The following is a 25,813-nucleotide window of genomic DNA, read 5'->3' as shown; positions in this document are numbered from 1 at the left end:
TAGAAAGCAACAGTAAATCCCAAGCGAGCCCTGGTTGAGCAGCGAACCTGAGATGTGGGCACTGCCATCCTTCTGCGTGAGATTTGGTGGGCGCATGGTGAAGGCAGAGGACAAGGGAGAGTTTTTTGGGGCTGTAAGGAGGGTGGGAGATCAAGGTCTGGCAGGGATCGACTCCAGCCTTAAGAGAGACACCCTGGGGGAGAAACGGGGAGATGTTCCCTGAGGATGAGGGGTTCCCCGACATCCCTCCTGGTGCTGCCTCTCCCACTGCCCCCCAACCTGCTGCTTGTGGGAGCAGACTGGTGCACCCCGGCCGGCATTTTGTGGCTCCCTAAGGACTGCCGTGGCCCCTCAGAGCCCCGCAGGTGCGTGGGGGGTGTCAGGCCCACGGGCACGGTGTGGGGAGGAGAGAGCCACGCGTGCAGCAGCGTCCGGCCAGCACAGCCCCGGCTCCCGGGGCTTCTCCCGGCTGCACGGCCCGGGAGGGCTGGGGATAGGGTAGTGGGAGTGCGTGTGCCAGCGTACACGTGTGTGCTCCACCATCTGCGTGCGAGTGTGCCCGCGGCCGTGCGCGGGTGTGCGCGCAGGGGGCGCGGGCGGGGGAGGCGAAAGGGGGCCGGTTCTGCAGCGGGTGGCTCCCAGCCTCCCCCGCCCCCTTCCCTCTGGGTCTGCTCCTCGCTCCGGCTCGCATTTTATCGCAGGCGGCCGGCGCAGCCCCCTCTCCCCAGCCCCGGCCCCGGCCCCGGCTCCGGCCCCGGCCCCCGCCCACCCCCGGGGTGGAGGCAGCCGCGCCGAGCCGCCCGCGGGAAGGAGGCAGCGCTCCGCCGGGCTCCGCGCCGCTCCGCGCCCCTCCGCGGGGCCATGCAGCGCCCCTGCCCCCCCGCTACGAGCGGCGACCCTCGCCCCGCCGCCCCCCGCGCAGTCTGAGCCCCTCGTGGGGGCTCCGCGCCGCTCCGCGCCCCTCCGCGCCCGGCGGTGGGACGGGGCCGGCGGAGGCAGAGGCGGCACCGACAAGCTCCGCGTCTCTGCTCGACTGCCCCCCTGCCCCGGCCATGGGGAAGGGGCTGGAGGGGACGGCGGCCCGATGCGGGCTGGGACTGGGATACCTGCTGCAGACCGTGGTGCTCCCCGCCCTGGCCGTCCTGGGGGCCAGCCGCCCCGGCTCCGCCGCGCAAGGTAAGGCGGGGGATGGATGGAGAGGGGCCGGGGCGTCTTTTCGTGCGGGCTGAAAATGCGAACGCGTACCGGGATTTATTTTTTTTTTCCGTGTGTGTATGTGCAAGCAGCGCATTCCCCCGCATGCACGGCCCCCGGGTCGGGTCTGTTGTTGCTCGGTCTGGCCGGGACAGGCTTTTCCCTGCGCTCCGTCCTCAAGCGGGGCACCGAGGCCGGAGAGGGGCTTTGGGCTGAAGGAGCCCCCCGGCAGCGCTCCGGCCGGCGGGGGAGCGGCGCCGGTGCGGCCCGGAGGGCGGGCAAGGTGCGTGGGAAAGGCAGGTGCGGGGCGGGCGTCCCTCTGCAGCGGCACAGCCGTGCCCCGGGCTCTGCGGGCGACGGTCGTTCCTGAGCCCCCCGTCTGCCCGTACACCCTCCACTTCGTGCCTAAAACATGACACAGCTGAAGAGAGTTACCGTCTTTCTGTGTTTACCCTTTTTTTCTTTTTCTTTTCTCTCCTTCCCTGCCTTGCCGCGGGTTCTTGACTACGTTTAGATCTGTTTTCCTTGTAGCAGTGTGTAAATTCCCCTTTCCAAGTGAAAATGTCTTGCTTCTCAGTGCGTGTTTAGCGATGTCTTGAGAGCATCACAAAGAGCCCTGGCTCAGCGTGTCACCCACCCGGCAGACAGCCGCAGCAGGAGCCTTTTTCTCCTTCGAGCTGATGCCGGATAAACTTTCTCGGTGTTTTTCTCCTCTCTTCCCAGGAGTTAGTCCTAAAGTGGAAATGGGTGGCTTTTGCTGGGAAATACTTTTCTACAACCTCCTCAGTACTGGAGAGAGAGAGAGAGAGGTTGCTGCTGCATGTGGGCAGAGCTGCACATAGCAAGGATGTGCGGGTTCATTAAAACACTTAGAAATCCTTGTTATACGGTTAGCAAGATAAAAGAAATTTTAGAAGCTGTTTTGTTTTGTTTTTTCCATATATGCCAGCAAGAAATAACAATATGCACCAAAGCTTTGATTTGGAGTTGTTAGCATGATGCAAACAGAAGAATACTTGGTTTTGCCCCTCATCGTGTCTGTGGAGAGGCACTTGAGACGACTGCACAGATCTGACCCCGTGCTCTCACCCAGCCCTTTCGAAGCATGCTCCTCTATAGCCTTCCTGACAGGAGAGCGGTGCTGGTTGCTCTGACTCCCGATGCCCCTGGCAGGCTTTCGGGAGCCAGAGGCTTGCTGCCGGTGGGCTGGATGCACCATACATCATGTCTGTATGTGTAATGGTGCTAATCCATTTCCCGCTGATACTCCATCCTCAGAGTCGCGTTCCCTCGCCCATACTGGGTGTTTATTTCGCAGGAAGATCAGAAACTTGGTCATGAAAAGGAGGTAGCAGAGAATGAGAGTACAAAAATGCCTTATGCATTGTGTCATGTTTCTTCTGCGTCGTGCGTACCATCATTTCCTTTCACTGGTTGGATTCACGTTTGAGATAGGACAGGTTTGATGTTATGTATCTAAAGGTTTTAAGAGTACCATGTGCAACTAGACCTAGCTGTCAGTGGGTATATATCTGTCTGTGTAGATGATGGGTGTTGGAAAGGAAAGATCCTCTCAGATAGTTGGACCTCAAGCAGAAAGGAGCCTGCCCGCCCTGCCGGCAGGGACATGGGTGATTCGCGTGACAGATGGCCTGAGCAGGGAAGAGAGGACCCCCTGCGTTCCGCGGTTTCAGAGCGCGCATCTCGGTGGCACAGGGCATACCCCACCGCTTTCAGATGGTTTCTTCTTTCCACGCGTACCCTCCGTAACACGACGCTGTGGGACAGAAGCAGCACGAGCAGAGAGGAGCCAGGCCCCCTGCGCTGCCAAGGGTGGCAAATGCGTGGGGACTGTCACGGGACACAGGTGTGCTCACCCACCCGGCAGGGGACAGAGGGCTCTTCAGCAACGCTCCCCGTTGTGCGGCGTGCGTAAACTATCACAACAGAGTGGAAAATCCAGGGAGCGTGGTTGGGATATAGTAATTCATCTCGGACTTGTTTTCCCATGTATGCTTTTATTTTTATTTCCCATTTGTTAGGACCCGGCACAGAATTTGGGTGCAGACCTGGTTTTGGCATCTTTCCCAGAGCTGAGGGATTTTCTGATTGGTGTTTGCCGTGGGATCTTCATGTATGTGTGCGTGATGCTTCAGTGAGGCAATGAATCAACAGTTTAACTGTGCCCTCTTCAGGAAGTTTTCTCATCATATAGCACCGGGCAAAGTTTTCCCTCTGTTTTATTTATGCGTTTCCAAAAATGTGTGAGTGTTGAAATGATTCTTACCCAACCTCTTTTTCCAAAGTCATCCTCCATTCAGTCTGTCTCCTTTGAAATGGAAACGTGCCTCTAGTCTTTTCAGTTGCATTCCTTTGAGAGCAATAGAAATAGGACGTGTGGAAGTTACACTCCAAACTGGTCTCGGTCTTCTGATTTTCAGTGGGTCTGGAGCCAGCTGACTTGATTTTAATTGTGCAAAAAAAGTTCAATCTTCCTTTGTGATACCTTGAAAAGGAGAAAAAACCTGAAGGGGTATCTTCACACAGCAAACACCTAGTTACAATTTAGAAAGGGGAGGAGGGGAAGGGAAAGGGGGCGTGTACATTTTTGCCAGTACTGGCTGCTAGCTTTATTTCTTGTTTTGCTTTTCTTCTCTATTTCCCAAGCATCTTTATCTTTTGAAACGGGCTAAGGAGGCCATGAGCATTGCTGGCCCTTCTGCTTTCATGCCTTCCCTTTCCATTGCTTCGTGGAAAATAAATTTATTAACTGAGTAGTAGGTGGACCAACCCCCTGCTCCCTGGTAGAGAGATTCATATCACTGCATCTCAGCATCCTCCTGTGAGCTTCTCCGCAGAACTGAGTACACTTTTTGTTTTATTAGTGTTTCTTATCTTCTTATCTGAAGCTGTCTAAGTATTTTTCTGCTGTTACCAGGAAAGAACAGGAAATGGCCACAATAATAGAGACAGCCCTTAATTCTCCAAGCGAGGTGAATGAGGCCAGAGCGATTATCAAGCCAGAATCTACTCTGATCTGATGTTCATTACATTCATTATACCTCTACAATAAGCTGTATCAGAATGAGAATTCAGATGTCCCAAACTGTAAGAGAAAGAGCAACCACCGCTGGACCCAAGCGCCTAGCCCTGCCCGGCATGTCGGTGCCATCTCCCATAAGAGCAACTTTTCCTTCAGCTCTTCAGTCAGCAGCAACTGGATTGCTGGGTTTTAGCTCTGGTGCTTCCCTACTTTTCCCCCTCTACCCCCCATCTTCAGGTGTTAAAAATGTTTGAAGAACTTATCCTGTGGCTCCCACCTTTTCGGTGGTAGGTGGATTGAGAGTGGGGGTCAGGCTATCTATCTGTAGTGACAAGCATGGTTCAGACAGCTTTATGGGCTAATAACGATGGTGTAAGAGACAGATAGAAAAGCTAGAGGGACTGCATATTAACGGGTTTTTGTTTCAGTTGTTCCTTTACAACAAAAGAGTACTTTTTTATGCTTAACCTCTCAAATCTAATTAAATCAAAGTGATAATTTGAAAAGAAAGATGTAAAAGAGCCATATGTGCAGATACTTGTCTTGCCCCAGCATAGTCTGTATTAGCAACAGCAGCAATTTGAAAATGCTTGGTGCGGAAAAAGTGATATATAACATGTGAATGTACTAACCTTTTGAGGATGCACTTCTTAATTAAATACCTCAATGCATCTTGTTGAAAAAAGGGGGGGAAAGGACTTAATTATCTTGATGCATCACTGTACCGCTTGTTTTTGATCATGTGGGTGTAATAGTATTTGTATTAGCAAAGTGAGGGCCAAATAGTATTTTTTTGTGAATGGACAAGCCCTTTTGGAACATTAATTTGTTTTAAAGTGATGTGTTCTGCTGGATTTCAGTGATATTGATGAGTTTGGGCTGGATTTGGTAGCCCATACTGGCCCTGAGTAGCACTTTAGTACTGCAGTAGGCTAAAAACTAAAGCAACCACCGGGTTTCCTTTGCTGACTGAGGTGCAATTTAAGCAGGATTAAAATGAAGCGGATGGATCTGTCCTCCCTGGGAACATGGGAACCAGAATCTGGGCTCCTCTTCCTCCAGCTCCAGTCTCTAGCAGCTGGTTGCAACAGTTATGAAAAAAAGTATGTACATCAAATACAGCCCCCTTCTGATGGCTTTTCAGCATTACTGTCAGTGTCATTTATGCCTCTGTACAGTAAAAATGCCTGAGTGTATCTAAACATTTCCAGAATTGTTGTGCATATTTACACTTAATCATTTTACATAGATTGCATCGCCTTTTTTTTTTTTATTATTTTTTTTTTCTTTGGTAGTGGTCTCAAACCCTGATTATTCACTGCATTTTGGGACTAGCTTTGTGTGTGTCATCCAAAGTCAGAAACAGGAAACAGCATTAACCATACTAAAAAGATTTTCCTAATTTAATTTTCCAAATACAGTAAGTCTGAAAACAGGAATACAACTCTGTGCCAAAGCCAGACAAATCAGTTCCATAGCTGGTCTGCAGAGCAAGAGACGGGAAAATGTGAATGATACTTATTAGACATTTTCAAGTAAATATCTTGATTTTTTTGTGCAAGTTGAAGGGAGGTGTTTTGGTCTGTCTAGTTCAGTTGAACAGGATGCAAAGCAACATCGGTTCCCATGGAAGGTGAGAGGAGCCCAGGCCGACTAGGACAACAGTTGAGTACGTCCGTGCAGTATACGACCAGAATTTTGTGTATGTGTAAAATACTGAGGAGAGCTGTACTTTGAAAAGTAAAGCTACGTTTCTTTCCTGCTACCAGCTAAGTAGTCTTGTTTGGAGTAACCCATCTTTTAGCGTGTGGCTAAATTTGTTGCTTTCTGGATTTTAAATCATTGGACTTTTGAGGAATCAGTTCTGGTTACTTTTTCTGGAAGAAGGCACAGAAGTAGCTTTTGCAGCTTATCAGAAAAATGTTTCAATTGCTGTTGCAAAGGGGAGTTCCTAGGTGAATTTGCATTGCTCAAAGTGGTGAACAGTTTGCTGCAATTTAGTCAAAGAGGATTTGCCTCAATGTGAATCTCAAACGTTCAGATCATTGGTTTGTCATTGAAAACATGTCACTGGAGGCTATCTTTGAAATAAAAGTTAATTTAATCGTGGGCGCTCTGCCTATGCAATATGTTTCATGTAACTATCTGTATGTCACTGTAGGAAAAAATGGCATTCCCTTTCCCCTTCCCTCTTTCCTCCCCTTCCAGTGGGGAGAGGGTTGTGCTCATTTGTGAAGCGCACATCTCGTTAGCCACCCAGTGGAGGCATTCAAGTTTAGCAGGCAGCAATCTTGGCATCGGCGCCGATAAAGCAGCAATTACATCGCCTGTTGCTTTCATTAGCCATCTTTGCCTTCACGTTCGACTTGGAGGGATGAAGCAGCGCAAGCTTTCAGAGCACGAGTCAAGGATTAAAAGCGAGGAGCAAGAGACGAGCAGCAGTTTTCCAGTTGGCTACGACCTCCGTCAGCACAGCGGCAGGATAATGTTGTGCAGAGGCACAGTTGAGTGCTAACTGCTTCCAAAGGCTGAGGGGATGGTGGTGTTTGAAGTGATTTATTGCGTGTGCTCGGTAGAGTCCAGTCTCAGGAGGAGGCGCCCCTGGAGCTTTCCATCATAACGTTATCCAAGAGGCGATCTGAAAGAAATGGTATTAAGTCTTCTGGGAGGCAAACTGTATCCAAAGAAAGATTTAATTTGCATTATTTGTCAGCAAGCATTTGAAATTATGCTCAAAAGAGAAACGCTTATAAAGAAGCTTACGTTGAACAAATCGGAACAACAAAATTCTCCTTAATTTTGCACGAGCTTTTTTCCTCTGTGTTTCATTTTAATGGAGGGGATCACCTGCAGATACTCCCTCCCCAAACTCAGCAGTGTGATGGGGGGGAGGATTAATTTAGTATCGTCACTGGTTTTGTGATAGGTCTGCTTAAACGTTTTGCAGAGCATTGGTTGTAGTTTTTGCTTTCCTCAGGTAAGGAGGTGGCACAAGTCTGACCATAAGCCGTGGGCGTGCGCAGTAGCCAGAGAAGGTGAAAGAAAGCCCCAAACTGTAGTTGTTTCCAGTCGCTTTCCTCAAAGCTGGCTCTGCTCCTATAAACAACGCGCACAAGTAAGGCGCAGCGAGTCAGAGCAGCGGGCAAGAGCTGCCAGAGGTTTTCCCGGCTTTCAGTAGCCTCAGAGCTGCTTGTATACGGCTTTCCCCCTAGGTAGTCATCATTAGAACAGCTTCCTGTTTGCTTTTATAACTCCATCCCAAATCACACGTACGTTAAGCAGGAAACATGGGATTTCCTCCTAATTCATCAAATGCCAGGTAGTAAGGAGTCCCTTTATAGCCTGGCACATTATTATCTAAAAGTTTGGGCTGGGGAAGAAAAGCTTCCTGCAAAAGTAGTTTCACTTAAAAACGTCCTTTTCATCAACATGGAAAATTTTTTGGGGAAAGAAAAAAAGAGTCCTTTTTTGTTTAGTTGCTGGGGGGAGGTTGGAAAAAACCAAGAAACCGTAATAAAAACCAGAAAGGATTAAGTTATTTTAGTGAAAAAGTCAGTAAAACTTCAAATATTTACCTCACTGGCTAAACTGTTTCTACTTAAGGCTCTCTGAAAATCTGTTAGGTTTTCAGTGAAGATGAGAAAGTTAAAAGTTGTAAAGCCTTCTGACAATAACATTTTTCATTTCCACTTACATTTTTCCATGTATTTCAACCAGCCTAGTGAAAAATCTCAGTGTTAAACTTGACTTACAGTCTTGGTTAAGCAGTGGTTAAGGCATATATTTAGAGCAATTTCTAGGTCTCAATCTCTTTTTGTTTGTTTTTTCTTTAAAAAAAAAAAATCACACTGGGGCAGAGACCCAGATTCTCAGTGGTGCCAGACACGCCCTTAATGCTGCCAGGGAAGGGCAGGCAACTCTGAATTTAGGTGAGTACCTTTACTGTTCTCTAAATACAGGCCGTGCTGCTCTAGCTTGTGTGACTGTGCAGTAATCCCACAAAGTCAGGAATGTCCCCTATGTCAGTATGCAATGCTGCAGTACATCAGTGCCTCCTCACATTCTCACTTTCCTTTGTTGTGAGTCCTACACAGGCAGGACAAAAAAAGGCAGCCAAAAAGTTGTGGATGCCTGTCTCGGTGATACCTCCCGTGGGGGACATCCACAGTTGCATCTTTAGGATGGCTTTACTGCATGTTTGCATTGCTAGAGACAATGGGAGGTTCTTACTGGTCACGTTGTATTAGCTATTTAGTCTTTAATCCATCTTGCTGAACTGAGAGGACAGCTGTATTTGCCTCTATTTGGTGGAGAGATATAAGAGGAGTTGCCTAATTGTGTAGAGCAAATGTGTAAGGAAGCCAAAACGCGAACTTGAGGCTTCGAGTGCCCAAGACTGATGCTCCAGTCCATCCTTTTTGTCTGACAGTCCCGAAGATGGATGCTACAGAGGGAACGCTGTGTTGAAGGCTCTCGGGTGCCTCCTCAATGCCGAATTTGTCGGGTATCACTAACGATTTCTTTATATCTGCTGGTTTCTAGAAATATGTATAAAAGATGAAGGGCAAACCCATATGCTGTTGCTCAGAAACAGGGATGCTTCCTGGGAGCTCTGACTTTATGGTGGCAGGCAGTTTGGGAGGATTTGCTTTGCCCATTGAAATCCACAGTGTTACCCAAATTTGGAAGGAACACGAGCAGATCCAGCGGATGGCTGCGGCACTGTTGTAAATGGGATAAGGATGGGTTGTTACGTTCCATTTAGGTTTAATCTGCAATTCAGGACTATCTTATTCAACTGTACTTCATTCATCTGAATGAACGACTTACGCTCCAAAGGACCTCATTGCCTTATGAGTCATAAAAGCTATGAGGTTGCCAAGGCAATTAAATCAGTATCTTTTTTTCTCTTGTTGATGTAACATTATCAACAGTAGTGCTAAGGAGCTCAGATAGGTTTTACTGGCCTGGCAACAGCTGAGCGTTTTCTTGTTAGGTAGCTCCTGCCAATCCTTTTTCAGTTATTTTCAAGTAGAGTAGCTTTATTTCTTAGTCTCATATTGAGTGAGAGGTTGAAATGTTAAGCTCTGTGGATTAGCGGCGTATCCTTTGAGAAAAAGGAAAGCTTGCGTTTTTCTAGGTCCCCCGAGCGCTGGTTGCAATTGTTTGAGAAATCTTGAATTTCGTCAGCTAGATACAAGGAAAAGTGCAAGTAAGCCTCGAATCATCTGTCAGAAGAGGTTGACTCTATTGTGGGCATTTTGGGAACTTGTTTAAACTGATAGTTGTTCCCCAGGCGTTTCTTTGCTTGAATTTAGTGCGTTTCGCGTCAGGCAGTGAAAAGTGATCACCACAGGATTATTAGTAATTCAGAGCTTCTTGGAGAGCTATATTCCAACCATATATTTGCTAAAGTAATGGCTGGAATGTGAATAGCTGTGCTCTTATGATATGGTGTATTTATTTATTGTTTAAGTACATCACTTGTCTTATCCAGTCCCAACATATGTGTTTATACTGGAAAGTTTACATAGTGAGCGAAAATAATAATATGGTCTCACTGAATGAGGTTAATTGCAGTTCAGTTATGCTGAAATCAAGGAATAAGAAGTGGGACAGAACAGCAAGCGAGACTAATTCTCTTCTCCATGTGCAATGGATTTACCTACACTGACTGTAGCGCAGGTAATTACTGGAAGTAATTCAGAGTACAGACATGCACACTGCCTTAGTCTGAATTAATTTTCTCTTTCATTAATATTTCTCCTCGTTTTGCCAGTTGCTCGCAGAGTTAGCACAGATGTTGTAGGGAAAGGTGAGAGGAATACATCAACAACTTCAGGTGTCCACCTGGTTACTATGCAGCTCTACAGATGCAACAGATGAGTGTCCATGACTAGTAGTGAATAGCCAGGGCTGAGTAACAGTGATGTGCCCATGCTGAAGTTTTGGGCTGTCCACAATCAAATGAGACTATAGAGAATCCTCTGCTGCGCGAGCCTTTATTTTAGGATTAGGAAAAAACTCAGGGGTGCTTTCAACTAGGAGAAGATAAAGTCTACCTTGTCAAACTCACTCACTTCAGATCTGAAAATCAGAGTTGATTATGGAAATGAGAAGTCTGTCCAGTTAAGGGATGGGGCTGTAATTAAATGGTGATGAATGTGCCCTTGTACCAGTGTCATTCACTGAAAACCTCGCTGAATTTGCTCGCAAACTACTAGTATTCCTTGCTCTAAGCTTTTTGACCCCAAAGCTGCACTAGTTTTTTGGCAAGTCATCGTGCCCATTACAAATTCCTTTCATGCAGATGTTGCAAACGTAGCTTTAGGGACTTCCTTTCTGCTTCCTCACCAGTTTCTGAAGGTGAGGGTAACTTTTTTCGGTTTCTTGCTCAAATAAAATGCAGCAATCTTCTTACACAGCAGATCTCTGCTGGCAAGAATGTGAGTGCTGGTTTTCCTTCTCTTCCTCATGTAAAATAGCTGTGCTGGGGCAAATAGGATGTTCCTGATTTCTTAGTTCCTAAGTAACTAGAAGTTTGTAGCTAGAAAGTTTAGTACTGGGAGGTGTTGGGTTTGGTTTTTTCAATCTCTGGCACTTATATCAAGGATAGACTCACAGTACACAAGGCCAGGTTATGCCCGCCAACAAATATAGCTCCATTAATTTCAAAGCTAGCACATGTCAGAAGCTGATCTGATTCTGTGTTAAAAATACGTTGACACAGTAGAGCGAGACTCTGTGATGGACGGACCTTGATCTCACCTTTTTTGCTGGCAATTTTTTTTTTTTGTGTGTGGGTTTGTTGTTTTGTTTTTTTTTTTTAAGATCAATAACTCGAATAACTTTGAGGCTTTCCATTTCCCTTCCATGTAGTGATGTGGCTCTTTCCTGTAGAGGGATTAACTCAGTGCCTTACGTAAAAACATGTTGGCTAGATTCTTCCAGGTAGATGTTATTTCTTTTAGGTTTTGTCACGTTATTTCAGATAAGAACACTGACAGCCAAATGTCACCAACTGTAGGCAGATACCCACATAAATATCTATTACACACAAATGTGTGGCAATTTCCTGCCTCAGCGATCAGTCGTTTTTGAACTAAAGACCTCTACTACTAAAAGCCTGGGCTTTGAAGGCTTGAGTTAGAAATGCAACCTGGTAGCTGGTAACAAAAGCGGTTATTATCCTGGTTTAGGCAGTAGAATGAGAAGTGCCATATGCCTTTCACAAGTACTGGAAAAGGCAAAATTGTTCAGCTCCTGCTAGCTTTTGTCCTTTGCTTGTCCTGCACTATTCATGTACGGATTTTTTTTTTTCCTAAATGTTATATTTTAATTCTTTGTAGTAAACATAGCTATTAGATAAAACCTTCCAAACCTTAAAAAAAAGTCCTAATTTACTTACTTGCTTTGTAAACATTTCTATCATTTTGCAGTCTCGAGGGAGAAGTCTTAAATTTGCATTTATAAGAAACATTTGCAAAGAAAACTGAATTAAAATGACAAAGTGACATTGTGTGGACTATTCATCTGCTGCGTTTTACTGATGAGCTTATTTTCTGAGTACTTGGTTTCATTGCAAAGATCCTTTCTCTTAGGGAAATCAGTTGATGGCAGTACCTCGATCAAATTTTGCTTTCTGCCCAGTTAGTTTCACTGGATTGCTTGGGATTTACTCACTGGAGCAAGACAAGGAAAATTCTGTCTTTTGTCTTTAAAGTTTTTTATATTCCCTAGTACCAGTGCAGAACATATATTTCACTCGTGGAGGCCAGGCTGAGGTTAAGTTGGTTTTAAAGATAACAGTAGATTCCAGCGTCCTTGCATTTGTTTTGTATTTGGTGACAGTCACTAAATCAGAGGAAGGAATGTTCAAACAACACACTTGAGGAAAAGTGATTTTTATAGAAAGGGCTAATAGCCAGTAACTGCACATAACCCCACTGACATTAGAAGTCCATTAGCTAAGCCCAGTTTAAACAGCAGCTGATGCTATGTCAGCTAAATGTACATTGGAATTTTTCATCTAACACAGCAATAGCACTTCTGTAATTTTTCCAAAAGTATGTACATTAAGGAAAGCAAATGTCATCTGATAGTAGTAAGATGAAGAGTTCACATTAAAGTGGGGAGAACTGTAATCAAACTGCAGTTACCATCTGGTTGCATTAACAAGAAACAAAAATGGTCACAACAAAAAGCAGAGCGTGTCAGGTTTCTGAATTAAAGCTAGATTAGCAAATCTAATGTACAGGCTTCTGTAACACAGGATAACCACAGAGCTGCTTATCTGCTTGGGTCTTTGTCATTAAAAACATCCTGACCTTGTTCAAGAAAAGTTTCTACTGAAGGTAGTAAGATGCTTTGTCATGTGGAGCACTGGGTTACCATGGCTGGGGGGCGGGGGGGGGAAAGGTGGTTTGCTGACTGTTTAGGAAATATGTCTCATTACAGATGTGTGAAAACACTTAAAGTTGTCAAGATAGAGTTTGTATGCCTATGACCTTAAATTCTAGTCAACCATTGGCGCAGCAAATAGCATCTGCCCATCTCAGGGTATCAAAAAGAGGGTTGAGAAGTATGATGATGAAATGGTGAATACTGGGTAAAAAAAAGCGTGGCGGGTGATGAACTTGTTCATCTTCAAAAGCAACCAGCAGACTGAGGTCCTAGTTCTGTGGTCTTGGAACCTACTGGAGCACGATTTAGCACCCAGTTTGGCAACTGGTCTAATTCTGAAAAGTCGCTTTGAAGTCTGCTTTGAAAATAGATCTTGTGCTGTAAAGCCGTTGTGGAGACAAGCGAGGGGTCGCTTAGTAAAATAATGTGAGAGCTGGACACAGAGGGGTAATTAGTCGCTTACTGACATGCTCCCGAAGTATGGTGAAGTATTACTGTAACCTCCTCCGCCTCCTCTTTGCTACTATCCGTCCATTAGCGAAACCTTGTACGAGTACTGACAGGAGCAGAGCTTAAACGCTTGATGCGGTCAGACATACCCACTGCAACACCCCTGCGAGCGCGTCCGCAGGGCTCACCGAAACTCTAAGCAAACTGCGTTAGTAGTGCAAAACCCTCACATGTGTCATGAGGCTGAACTTGAATTTTTTGTCTTCCCAAGCTGAAGGAGTTGACACCAGTAGCGTGCCCAGAGCAGATCGTGTGTTTGTGAACCACAGGGTTTAAGGATGGTAATTCAGTTGCATGGTTTTTTTCCCTTCTGGAACATAACATGTAAACATATTACTGAACTAAAGCCTGGTTTTAATTACAAGCAGTAACTTTTTCATGTTGACAGATTCTCACATGGAAAGCTTTATTGAAAATGAGAGAAGACCTTTCTGTCACCATTATTTCTTGCTGCTTAGTGCTTTTATCAAGTACAGTAAAATACTGTTTGTAATTAATTCCAAGCTTATATAGACATGTTTAATATAATTACCAAACAAAATCCTGTTTACTAACATATTGCTTGTGAAACCAGTCTGAATACTCTGGTCTCTAGCACAGATAAATCAAGCAGTAATAACAGCTGTAAATATTTCACAATATACTTCGAGTGCTTTGATTTTAATACTGAACCCACTTTTGAGTTTTAAGGATAAAACATTGATCAAAAGTGACTTTTCCCATGTGTTCTTTCCTAATCTCTTGCACTACTTTGCCTGGAAATTATTTTTAAAAATCATTATTGTATTTGATTATAAAAAGCCCCAAATATATACACGTTCATGAGCTGGGAGAATTATGTAATTGAATTATACCAGAGCTAACAAAATGACGCCGTTCACATTGGCATGGGACAATTGGTCTAATACAGCCGTGAATATTTTTCATTGGAAAAGGCGTTGCAGTGCCAATACTCTCTGACTTTCTTAAAGTTTTACTATTTTAATCTGTCTGGATGTCTGTATATTGTATAGTAAGCCTGAAACACATGCGTAAAACTGTTAGAAGCAGCTGATTATGTAGCTAATTCAGGTGCCTGAAGGGCTGTGGAAACCAAAGGTGACCAGGAGGGAGGTTTGTCGTGGAATGCTTGGGGACCTACGAGCCCGTGTTTTGTACTGGGCCCCCTCTTTCTGGGAAGGCTTTGAGCCTGCATTTAAATAGAAAGAGGAAAAGGAGACCAATAGTCTGTCTACTGCAGAGTATTTGGGGTTGCATGAGGCTACTAAACCGTCCTTGTGAGTTAGGACTGTGCATGTAGTTTGTCCATTTCAGTGGAAGGCCTTGAAATTTCGGGAAAAGATTTATAATCATCCCTGAAGTCATTTTCCCCTGCCCCAAACAAAGACCTTGAAAAACAGTTGTGTAAAACAAAACATTTTGCAATTTATGTTTACTTGGGAATGTTCTTGAACCTCTCAAATAAAATCAGAAATAAAGTAATGAAAGTACTGTTTTGAAAGACAGATTTGAAAAGTGGTCACTTTGCAGATTTTTTTACCCTTGGTCTGCAGTTGGATTCCCTCACTGAAGTTGACATAAATTTTCGAATGTTTTGACCATTGCGTCCTCTGAAAGAATTACCAGTCTTCAAAACTGCCAGGATTCTTCATGAATGCTGTCTCCTCCAAGCCATGAGCCTCTCAGGCTTAGGACGCCGCCCCCCAAAATAAAAGGCACAACTAAAAATTGTTATCAGATAGGTGATAAGGTTGGAAAATGTTGCAAAAGACTTTTTTTTTCTTCCCCCCAGCCTCCTTGAGGGAAGGAACAAAGCCTGCAGATGTGTTCAGCTCCCCGAGGTGTGTGTCTGTTCAAAGAGAGTCCCTGGGTGCAGGATGGAAGGAAACTGCAGGGTGTCTCTGCTGTACCCCTGCACTGGAGGTACAGATGCCCAGGCATTGGCAGCAAGGGTCTGCAGGGCTGGCCCCTGTGAGGAGAAGTAGGATGAGGAGATGCTCCAGGTGTTGGAGCTGAGATCCTCCTGCAGCCCTGGCGCAGCCCAGGCTGGAGCAGGTTTATCCTGAGGGACTGCAGCCTGTGGGAAGGAGCCACACTGGAGCAGGTCAAAAGCAGCTTAAGAGGCTCAGCAGAATTGTTTTTGTAGAAGGCTGATGAAGTTCTGTGGTGTAACTGGAACACTAAGCTGCCACTAATATCTTCTGCAGTTAGTTAAGGACAATAAATGATGGCAAGTGGTCATTTATGGAAGCAGACGCCTGCATCAAGCAAAACTTTGGGGATGTTCTGATTGTGTTCTCTCTCAGTGGTATGTCTAACTATCATGAATTTCCCAAGGTTTCTGCTGTTACCATGTCTAGGCATTTTGGAATTCAGTGGGCTTATACAAACACATTTCTGACTCCCAAGTTATGAAAAGGACTCTTATTTGACTATAAAAAATTGTAAGGACTTTCTAGTGTATTTGCTTCTTTTACTGTTTCTTCCCTATGTACATCAAAAGAAAGTAAGTCTGGTTGCTCTTGTCAGAGGTCCTTGCTTTGAGCGGTGGACTTTAGCACTTTCATGGAAATGCATTAGGAGGAAAATCGTATTTGCCACATGGTCTGTAAGGTCAAAATTAATCTTGCAATACTATTGATTACTTTTTGTCAGTTACTGAAGTTTAGTTTGTTTGAGCAAAGTAACTCTTACCCACAGTGCAAGGTAAAAACTGTTGTATTGCTTGTTTTCTGAAATGGCGTCTGAAAAATAAATACAGATAGTGGCCTATTTATTATCACTTCTGCATATTAGAAAATAAACGTACCAGAGAAGGTTTTGCTTCAGGCAGTCCTTAAAAAAAAAAAAGTCTTTAATATCAGATTTCTTCTAACTTTGCCTCACTTTTAGGTGGTCAGTATTTTAAGATACATCAATATATTACGTTATTACACTGATCAAGTGGTGTCATCATCTTGTGATCAATATCAGTTGTCCCTATCAACATCCTGTGGGCACCTAGGAATAAGTAGCTATGATTTGCAAAGGTGTAACTGTAAAATGCCTAACGGGGTGGTTGTCTCTAGAGAGGTTACAGTGGTCCCTGAATGCAGTGCTTTGGGACTTCAACTTTCCAAAACCCATTCTTAGTTTTCTGTAGTATGAGAACTTGCATTGAAGTGTGAGTCATTGCTTGAAAACATTTGCAGTGCATGAACAATGTTAAATTGTTGTTATGTGTATGTGCAGGCTGCATCCAGACACTGTCATTGGGAAGTTATTAGTCTATATAATTACCTAACCACAAGGAATTTCTGGACTGAAATAGCTTATGTAAGCCGACGTTTTTCCTTCCCACAAACCCAGCTTAAAGGCTCATGCGAGTCTCTTGCCAAGGAAATGTCTTACTGACCACGAAATGTTATTTGGGAAGATGCACATACCTGTAATGGTAAAGAGCTTGCCTGACAGTAGCCCTAGCTTGAAAGTTCAGTTCTTCTGACTTGTGCTCTTGGTTGTTTACCAAATGCTGGATTACTTAATATCGAGTGATTTGACCTTTGAATTTCAACCACTATCTAATTGGCAGTGTGAGTCTTCCTGTAGGAGCAAAAATTATTAATAAGAATTGGTGCAATATTGAGTTTTCATGACTTGAGGGCCGCTGAGTATGACTTGTGTGTATGAAAACCAAGTAGCTGTGGCAGCGTAGGTCTGGAATTTGAGAAAGCCAAAGGTGTTTTGATTAGGGAGGAAATGGATACCAGCTGGTTTATTTAGCTTATAAATATCTGTAACTGTATTTAGGTGCACAGGTAAATTGTGTATGCCACTTAGCCCCATCTGTTCTTAATAAATTTCAGCCCACAGGCTCTAGGTTTTGAAACTTCCGATTATGCTCAGATAGGTGAACTTTCTAAGTGAAAGAGCTGGGCTTCACAAAATGTATTTACAGCTGAGCCTCTCATTTTGTGTAAACCAATGCAACTTCCCCGAGTTCAGTGGGTGCCTCAGTTCTGCACCAGCTGAGGGTTGTTAGCAGTTATGATTTCTGTAAGACTGTATTCATGCTGGAGAGATTTCTCTCTCATCTGTTTGCACAGAAAAAAATTCCATGACTCTAAGAAAGCTTTGAAAAAAAAAAAAAAAAGGAAAAAAAAGGAGCAAACACTGCAAAGTACATCAGAGAGCGATCCCGGTGTTAACAAAGAGATTCTTTGCCACTAACATGAGGAGGAAAATGTTTGTATCTTTACAAGATCTTATCCCGCTTAAGAGAGCCTAAAGAAAAGATAGGCATCTAGAACAGCCATTATTGGGCAAAATGCTGTTTTATGACTACAACTCGTTTTGTGCTTTCTATTTTTTAAAAAGAAAATTTTCTTTGGAAGTTTTTGCAGCCATCCACCACCCCACTGACGCAAAGCCTCTGCAAAGACTTAGTAATTAAAATGAAAAGGCTGATTATTCACATTACTCCCACTTTCTGCAGTTGTTTGTTCTCAGAACATCACCCTACTTCTGATCAAACCTGAGATGAACTTTTCTCGGCAGGTCTCTGTCCCATCAAGACTGTCTTTCTAGATACAGCAATGATCGGTTACTTTTGATCATCTTAGATGATATTTATAAAAACAAAAATAAAACTTGATTTTTTTGTCGTTGTCTTCTCTCAAAGTAGGCAATGGAAAATTAAAACCTACAAAAATTGACCTATTAGGATTAGCGGTTTCAAATATTAATTAGAAATAGTGGAAAAATATGTATATTTGGAGAATTAAGAGTTTTGAGTACACTACAGTATTTATTTTTATTTCCCTGGGTGGAAAGACAAATAATCCACTGTATAAAGAAGTTAAAGCATCCTCTTTCCCCTAAAATACGTGTTTATAAACACAAGGTATAGACTAAACATTCTTTTCTCTTGCATGAAAACTTGGGATGGAAACGAACTTATCTGTGTGATTTGAGGCTGGAGACAGGCAGCGTTTTGATCCTCCAGCTACATAAAAAAATATGCTTTGGGGAGCAGAGTCATATGTATTTACTAGTCACTTCGAAACCACAAGACAGACAAAAATGCGCACGGGCGGTCTGTTTAAAGGTTACTGAAGCATGTTGTGCGTGATGCTACTGGAGACAAGAAAGGGAAGAGGGTGATAAAGAAGCTGCTCCTTTTGTTAGGACAGCAGCACGCTCAACACGGAGGGGTCTTTCCTAAAGATGGCGAGGGGCCAGGCAGTTGCCTCTCACCCATAGTCGTCTGCAGTCGAGTGGACTGAACGTGGCCCTGATATAAACCAGGGTTAGCAGGCAGGACAAGAATTACCAGCAGCAGGAGCCCATAAAGAAATGCTGGAGGAATGTTTGAAGAAGCAAATGCTGCTTTGGGAATGACCATGGGATCCTTGCTTCAGGCTGGAAAAGGGGATTCAGTATGAGCTGAGGCAAGCCGGGAGGAAGAACTCCTTGAAATCCAAAAGAAAAGTCACATGAATTTAAGTTTTGGGGTCTTTAAATAAATGTGTTGTTATCTACGTGAATTATCTATAATATTGTGGCTATGAGGCATATTAAATAACAGAGGTACTTTAAAAATAAGACAAAAATTAATAGTGCCACCAGGTTATCTCTTGATGTTATTGTTTGTTTTGTTTTGTTTTTATGTGAAGCTGTTCCTTATCTGCCTGAGAAATCTTGCAGAAGTGAGAGCGGAGCACTTAGAACAGTTTCCTGAACTGGTCCATACAGTCACTAAAAAAGACACCAGAGGGTCGTTAGGATCTTTGGATGCAAGAGGAAACTGTGAAATCCAAAGACAACATAAAATGGGATCCCACAAACTGTCTGAGTGAGGAATTTGGAGCAAAATAGATGGAAAGTGAAAGGGCCATGGATCTGGCCCTTGTGTTTGAGTGCTAACGCTGCTGCCACGGCAGAGCCATTTTGTTACCAGTGACTCTCCTGTTGGGGCGCTGAGATAGGAGGCACTTTGGTGCAATTGCTGGTTACGCTAAGCTGTAAATGACATAAAAGGAACAAACAAAGTCGATTTAAGCATTGTAGGGTTTCATACTTGTGGAAAAATGTCAAAGGAGAATTTAAAGCCTAAATGACAGTAAAGGCACAGTTCAGTAAAAGTCCTTTATCTCATGAACAGTCGTATTAACCTTTGAAGTGTGACCACGCTTCTGCAAGTGTCTGTGTTTCAGTGTGTGAGTAATCCCACGTCTCTAATGCGCAGCTTTGCAAGGTTGTGGCCTAAAAAAAAGCAGGTCCAGAGGGAAGGCCACAAAGATGATCCGAGGGCTGGAGCACCTCTGCTATGAAGACAGGCTGAGAGAGTTGGGGCTGTTCAGCCTGGAGAAGAGAAGGCTCCGGGGTGATCTTATAGCAGCTTTCCAGTACCTAAAGGGGGCCTACAGGAAAGCTGGAGAGGGACTTTTTACAAGGGCATGTAGTGATAGGACAAGGGGCAATGGCTTCAAACTGAAAGAGGGTAGATTTAGATTAGATCTAAGGAAGATATTTTTTACAATGAGGGTGGTGAGGCAGTGGAACAGGTTGCCCAGAGAAGTTGTGGATGTCCCATCCCTTGAGGTGATTAAGACCAGGTTGGAGGACGCTTTGAGCAGCCTTATATAGTGGAAGGTGTTCCTGCCCATGGCAGGGGGATGGGAACTAGATGATCTTGAAGGTCCCCTTTCAACCCAAACCGTTCTATGATTCTATGAAAATGAGTAGTCCTGTCAAAATTTCCAATAGGATAAGGAATAGTCCCTTAGGAAGGAGTTCAGAGCAGGAACATAACTTCTCTGAAGAATTCTTAATCTAAACTCTCTGTTACAGGAGCTCTCATCAGAGAAGTTTTGATGATGTCTATTGATTACATTTCTTTTTTTCTTACCTTAAAGTGTAAATTGAAAGGTCATTTTTTATATCGACGTGCAAGGAGTTTTATTGATTCTCTTTTATGAGGCATTAATGAAATCTGTAGAAGCCTAACAAGATTGCATAGTTAACCTTGGGAAGACTGCTGGCTCTTCTTACATGTGCAGAAAAGGGAAAATACAATGTTCCATTTTGGTGGTTTAAATTATGTGGGAGTGAGTGAATTTCACGGAATCAAATACCTCTTAGCACAGAAAGAGAGCATGATGTATCTATACTATCCCGTTAAGTCCAAAATGTGCTTAGCAGAGATTTTTTTTGGAAGACTTTGTTTTCCTGCCTAATGGTACCACATATTTATCACTATGAAAACAAGCAGGAAAGTCAATCACTCGTTACGCGTGCCAGAAATGCCTTCCACAGTCACAATGGTGGTAAGTCAAGAGTCTGTCCCACTTTAAAAGAACAGGCAGGATTTATTCTGGAAATGTACCAAAATGGACCAATCTTTCTCAGAAATATGAAGCTGGGATCAATTTTGCAAAGTTAAAATAAACAAGAGTCACACTTGACCCAGTATGTTATGCTAACAGAGGAAGAAATTTAAAAAGCCGGGCGTATCTATGGATTTGGCTTGGTAGAACATTAAACATGATACATCAGATTAAAAAATTATCCACAAACTTAAAAACTATTCATAGTAAAATTTGGGAAGAATTTTCAGTGTATTATTTAATTTCATATTATTTTCTTAAACATATTTTCTTTTTATGCCACTTAAATTAATGAAGGCCATCTTGGCTATGAAGTACAAAGCTAATGCCCTCTGAGAAAGGATGCCTTTGCATACTGAAAGCTCAGATCATGCTCATCAGAAGCTCGGAAGCCTTTGAGTGAATGTCACGCATTTTTATTTGCAGTAGGAAAAACATATTGGAGAGAGGCAAGTATAATTATCTCCATTTTTAGATGGAAACCGGAGGAGCGGGGGGCAGGACTGGGGAGTGAGTAGACACAGGAATTCCCCTCTGGTGGGCTCACAGAAAACATGGAAGTAATTTGTGGTATGAAAAAGGCTGGTGTTGCTTGTTTCCATCAAAAGGCCATGGAGAATGTAGGAAGCGGGTGCTGGTTTTTTACACCACAGCCGGATTTGTGACCAGCCTAACTGCTGCTGGCCCACCTCGTCTTTGCCACTTGTCCTCATCAGGTGGTCAGCGAGCTGCTGGTACAGACAAAATGAGGAGTGGGGCTCCCGATCACAATTTTTGGCTCCACAGACCTGCGGTGAGACCCGTGGCTGGCTGCAAGAGCCTGGTTGGAGAAGCCCTGTCCCGCAGAGCTGTTGGTCCTCTGAGGACCAGCCCTCCCTGGTTTGCTCCATGCCCTGCGCTTTTCTCCAGCTGCCTCTCCTAAGTGCATGAGTTTGTGACACCACTCACATGACTTTTCTATTCCTCACCACCCTTGTGAAAGCCTCCTTTTCTGCCCATGAGATGGACAGCCTTCCCAGAGCATTTCTGAGAGCGTTTTAGCAGTGGAGGTGAGGGGATGCGTCTCTGCCACTGCCGCCGTGCCCTGTGGGGCTGTGCTCGGGTGGGTGGCTGTGCCGGGTTTCACACGAAGGAGCTGTGCTTCGATGCTGCTTGCTTTGAATCCGCACAGCTGGAAGTCCCTCAGGGAGAAGTGCCCTCCTTTCGTCCCTTTGTCAGGCACCGGTTGTATTTGAAGAGAGTGGAACGGGCTGGAGATGCTGGTCTGGAGCTGCCGGAGGGGCATCGCGTACGTAGCGGGTCAAGACTTTGCCTGTGCCCAGAGAGTGAACAGCTTTGCTTCCCCTTCTGGAGCTCCAGACTCCTTCAGAGCTCTACAAATTCAGGCTGTAAAGAGATACGTCCCAAAATCACAGAAGCAGTCTTTAGCTTGGCTCTTACGCTTTTATTAGCCGTCATGAAATGGGGGGCTAGATGTTGCTGCGTTTCTCAGCTCCTGAGACAGGTACAAGTCAATTCTCCTTTTTGTGTTTTTTGAATGGTATTACATGTTCTATTACTGGTTTGGATTTTGAGTAATGACCATTTAGGCTCTGGGGTTTATGAAATTATGTCTGTGCTGGAGGACAGAGATCTGCAGTACTTGAGGCTCTCTTTATTTCCTCATTTGGAAGACATATCTAGAAAATCCATTGTTTGAGTCTCTCTTGGTGGGAGCACCCCAACAAACCAGCTGGAGTAACCTTCTGAGATACTGTAAGAAAACTTCGGGATTACCTGAACAATATGTCTAAAATGCATTGCAGGGCATGAGTGAATCAGAGAGGGACAGGCAGGCATGTTACCTTTTGCTTTCCTGTATAAACGACACAAAGAATTAGAGTTTGCTTATTTTCCATTTGATTGAACGTTTTGGTTAAACTTCCTTGTAATCTCGAGATGTCAATACATCAGTAGATTTATATAGTTGAAAGTTAAAGACATTTTGATGGCCGCTAATATTTATTTTCTACTTCAGCTGAGCTACTTTTATTTATTGATCAAATGAGCATTTAAGGTTGAAGGATGCCGAGAAGTATTTGGACCCTGGCACTCTAGTAATAATATAAGGAGTAAGCACAATTGTCTAAGCTATCTCGTGGTACATTTCCAGGCAGTACGTTTCCGAGAAGGCAGACGCTTCCAGTTTTGTAGCTGAAAACACTGAAAAAAAGATTGAGAGAGATAACCGGATAGATGGAGAGACAAAAGATGAATGGGTGGATGCAAAGCTGAAGAGAGATAGTTGGGATTAATCAGTCCTTTGCAAACATAGTACGTGCTCCAGAAATGGCTACTTTTTCTTCCTGGGGTGTGCTTGAGAGGGAGCGGGCATAAGCAATGGCTTCGGTGGCCAGGCTGGGGGTGGGAGGGGAGAGGGTGCTGAGCTGTCTGAAAACGCTCCTGCGCAGTCCAGCTGACGGTAGGAATGAGTGCAAACAAAGCTGGTTTTAGCCGTCAGTACCTGGCAGCACTGGGCAAAGGCAGAAGCAGTCGGAGGAGGCGTGTGGCCGCCGGGCAGCGACGGCCACGTTCGCGGCCCCGGTGACTCAGTTTCCCGTGTCCCTGAACCGCGCGCGCCAGCCGCTGCCTACCTGCCAAGCGCCTGCGCCGAGCGCTGGTGATGTGTCTATCAGTAAAGGACAAGCTGTTACGAGGCTTTTGCCGCAGATGTGGCTGCCCAGCCTTCTGCCTGGCGTCTGCAGATTGCCAAGGTGACTGATTTACGGTGTGGAAAGGGGGTAATGTAATTCAAAGGAGGGAAAAAACAGCTACTGACCTAAGGGTGCTCCTCTTAAAGCAGTTTCTGGGGCTTCTCCAGCAGGCATTGTGCTTCATCCGTCCTATGGTGGAGTTGGGCAAAATTATTTACTATTTCCAAAAGCCTCAGCCCTGCCTTCTGGATGGGCTGCACCTTACTCCTGGCTCCACTGCATCCTCCCATCAGTCTGGGAACCTGTTCATGTTCAGAAACTCTTACCTGTGTTTTGGCATTTATTGCTTCATGGAAGTTAAGAAGTGATGACCCATGTTATAAAGGCTGTTTTTATCTTTCCTTTGATACTGAGGGCTTCTCTGAACAGAGTGGAGCTGCTGACTTCGCCAGGCTAAATGAGTTTTCTGCCTACTGTTGAATTTGAGAAGATCTTTGTTACTATTTTGTTATATACCTTTGCCAAATGAGCGTTTGAATCTCAGAAATGGTGATTTCCTGCACTGAAGTACCAGCAGAGTACAGTGGTACAGGTACCAAATATGCTTGAAGAGGCAAACCACATTCCCCCCAAGTTCAGAAGCAGAGGTTAAAGCCTGGGTAGATATGTCCTAAGCACTTACACGCATTTGAGTGGTCTCAGAAGGAAAACAGACTCCCGTTACTACAGCCAAGAAGGCAACATATTTTGGACAAGCATCAAAAAAACCCCTTGCTTTTTGGAAGCGCGGAACAAGAGTTCAAGCTTCTTACAAAACATTATTAGCTACAAAATGAGACTCTGTTGCAATAGTCTTTAAAGTATCTTTGGCTTTCTGGCTGTGATTAAACCTCCACGTGTTTCTCTCCAAAGCATCCCTGCCCATGCGGGAAGTCCACACTGCCCCCCTGCCTCTCCTTTCCTCTGTGCGTCATTTTGCAGGTTTCGTGTAGCAACTTGCATGTTACGCAGAGCCTCCACAATGCCCTGATGAGCAAATCCTGTAGGAACTGCCCCAGCTACTGGTGACTGGCACTGCTGCAGCAGGTAACGCTCCGCGCCTTTACTGTATGAAGCTGCAAGATGTTCCTGTGGGAGGCCAGCTGAGCCCTTCACCTTCTACAGAAGGTCACGCGAAACAAAAATCCCTGCTCTGCAGCAAAGGCCGTGCTCACCTGGTGAAGTGCACAACTTAACTTTGCTGTTCAGATATGGAGGGCTGGTTCTTGGTGGCACCGTACAGTGAATTATGTTCTTGTGATTTGCGCTGCAGAGATAGCCTGTGCTGGACGCTTCTGAAGCCGATAGCTGGAGAAATGAGACTTGCTTTTGGCCAAGATACAGTTGGGGTTTTGGCACATGGTGTATTTCTGCTGCTTGCATGCAAACAACTAGGCAGCAGTTTCCCATTGAAATTTATCCTCTGGTCTTCACTGAACACAGAGTTCAAAAATTAGTGAAGCAAAGTATCTCTACACAACTTTAATGTCTTTTTTTTGTTAGTTACTTTTTGGTATTTATTTTACTTGGCACAGGAAGATTTGTGTTCCTTCTCCCCCTCCTCCCCCCTTCCAAATCAAGAAGCTATATAACCTGTGGATATTAGATTATTTCTCCCAAATGAGATATTTGGAGATATCCCTGTTTGTTGCAGGGGGGTTGGACTAGATGACCTTTGAAGGTCCCTTCCAGCCCTAACCATTCTATGATTCTATGATTCTATGAAATGCTGTAGTAGGTACTGCACAAAATAAAAGGAGGAGAAGAATGATAGAGTTTCATTCACCTTGGGCTGTCCACCATCTGGCTGCCCTTCAAGTAGCCTGACTAGGACTTCTACACAGAGAGACACTCTCATTCTGTCCTTGTGCAAAACGTTGTTAGGGTTAAAATGGTTAGGACTGCCTTTTACTTGTCTGTTACATTCAAGGTCATATTATTGAAGAATTTAAACTGCTGATAAAAATAGGGGAAAATGAAGTTGGAGTTTTTTATATTGTTCTAAGGACATTCCATTCTCTTTGGTGTAATATTGTAGTTTTTAACGGGTGAAGAGTGACTTACACATGACTTATGTCTGGCTTAAAACATTGTAGTAGGATTTCAGTGTCAATGAGATTTTCTGTGGGTCTTTTGCATGAGTATGACTTGAATTCAGAAATGTCATTCATTTGCACAGAGTAGGAAGAAGACTTCGATTTCGTTCTGTTGTTAAATGTCTTTTATGTTCTAGTTTACCGCTCTAAATCTTGCTTTGACATTGGAATTATTACACATACTTCTATTGTCCTAAAAGGCCATTTTCAAATCTGTCTGTCTAGCACATAATAAATCTGCTTCAGTCAATTAATATATGATGCAGTACTTTCTACTGCAAATAAATCTGCTTCACTTAATTTATTTGTGGTAGAACAAATGTTTGAGCTAGGAAACTAGAATCCTGTATCTCATACAACTGCCCACTTTTGGTGACATGGAAATAATGTGCTTTCTGTAACAGTCTTTATCTTTCTGTGGAATATTTTGAAGTGTTAGATTACTCAGTCAATTGTGTATTGATAACA

The 25,813-nt window shown here is 44.3% G+C and overlaps 1 protein-coding gene across 2 annotated transcripts in view; it reads left to right on the top strand.

Moving 5' to 3' along the window:
* Window positions 1–1,052: 1,052 nt before the first annotated feature.
* The window catches only part of UNC5C (unc-5 netrin receptor C), a 260,373-nt gene continuing 235,612 nt past the window's right edge, over window positions 1,053–25,813 (top strand). For both annotated transcript variants that reach the window (XM_086611279.1, XM_086611278.1), the window contains exon 1: window positions 1,053–1,176. In XM_086611279.1, the coding sequence (XP_086467405.1) occupies window positions 1,053–1,176 (124 nt within the window). The remainder of the gene's footprint in view (window positions 1,177–25,813) is intronic.

This window comes from Tauraco erythrolophus, chromosome 5 (genome assembly GCF_009769465.1).
Source record: "Tauraco erythrolophus isolate bTauEry1 chromosome 5, bTauEry1.pri, whole genome shotgun sequence".
In the NCBI taxonomy this organism is placed as follows: domain Eukaryota; kingdom Metazoa; phylum Chordata; class Aves; order Musophagiformes; family Musophagidae; genus Tauraco; species Tauraco erythrolophus.
Note: the sequence above shows the minus strand (reverse complement) of the source record. Positions and strands in the feature narration are given on the sequence as shown.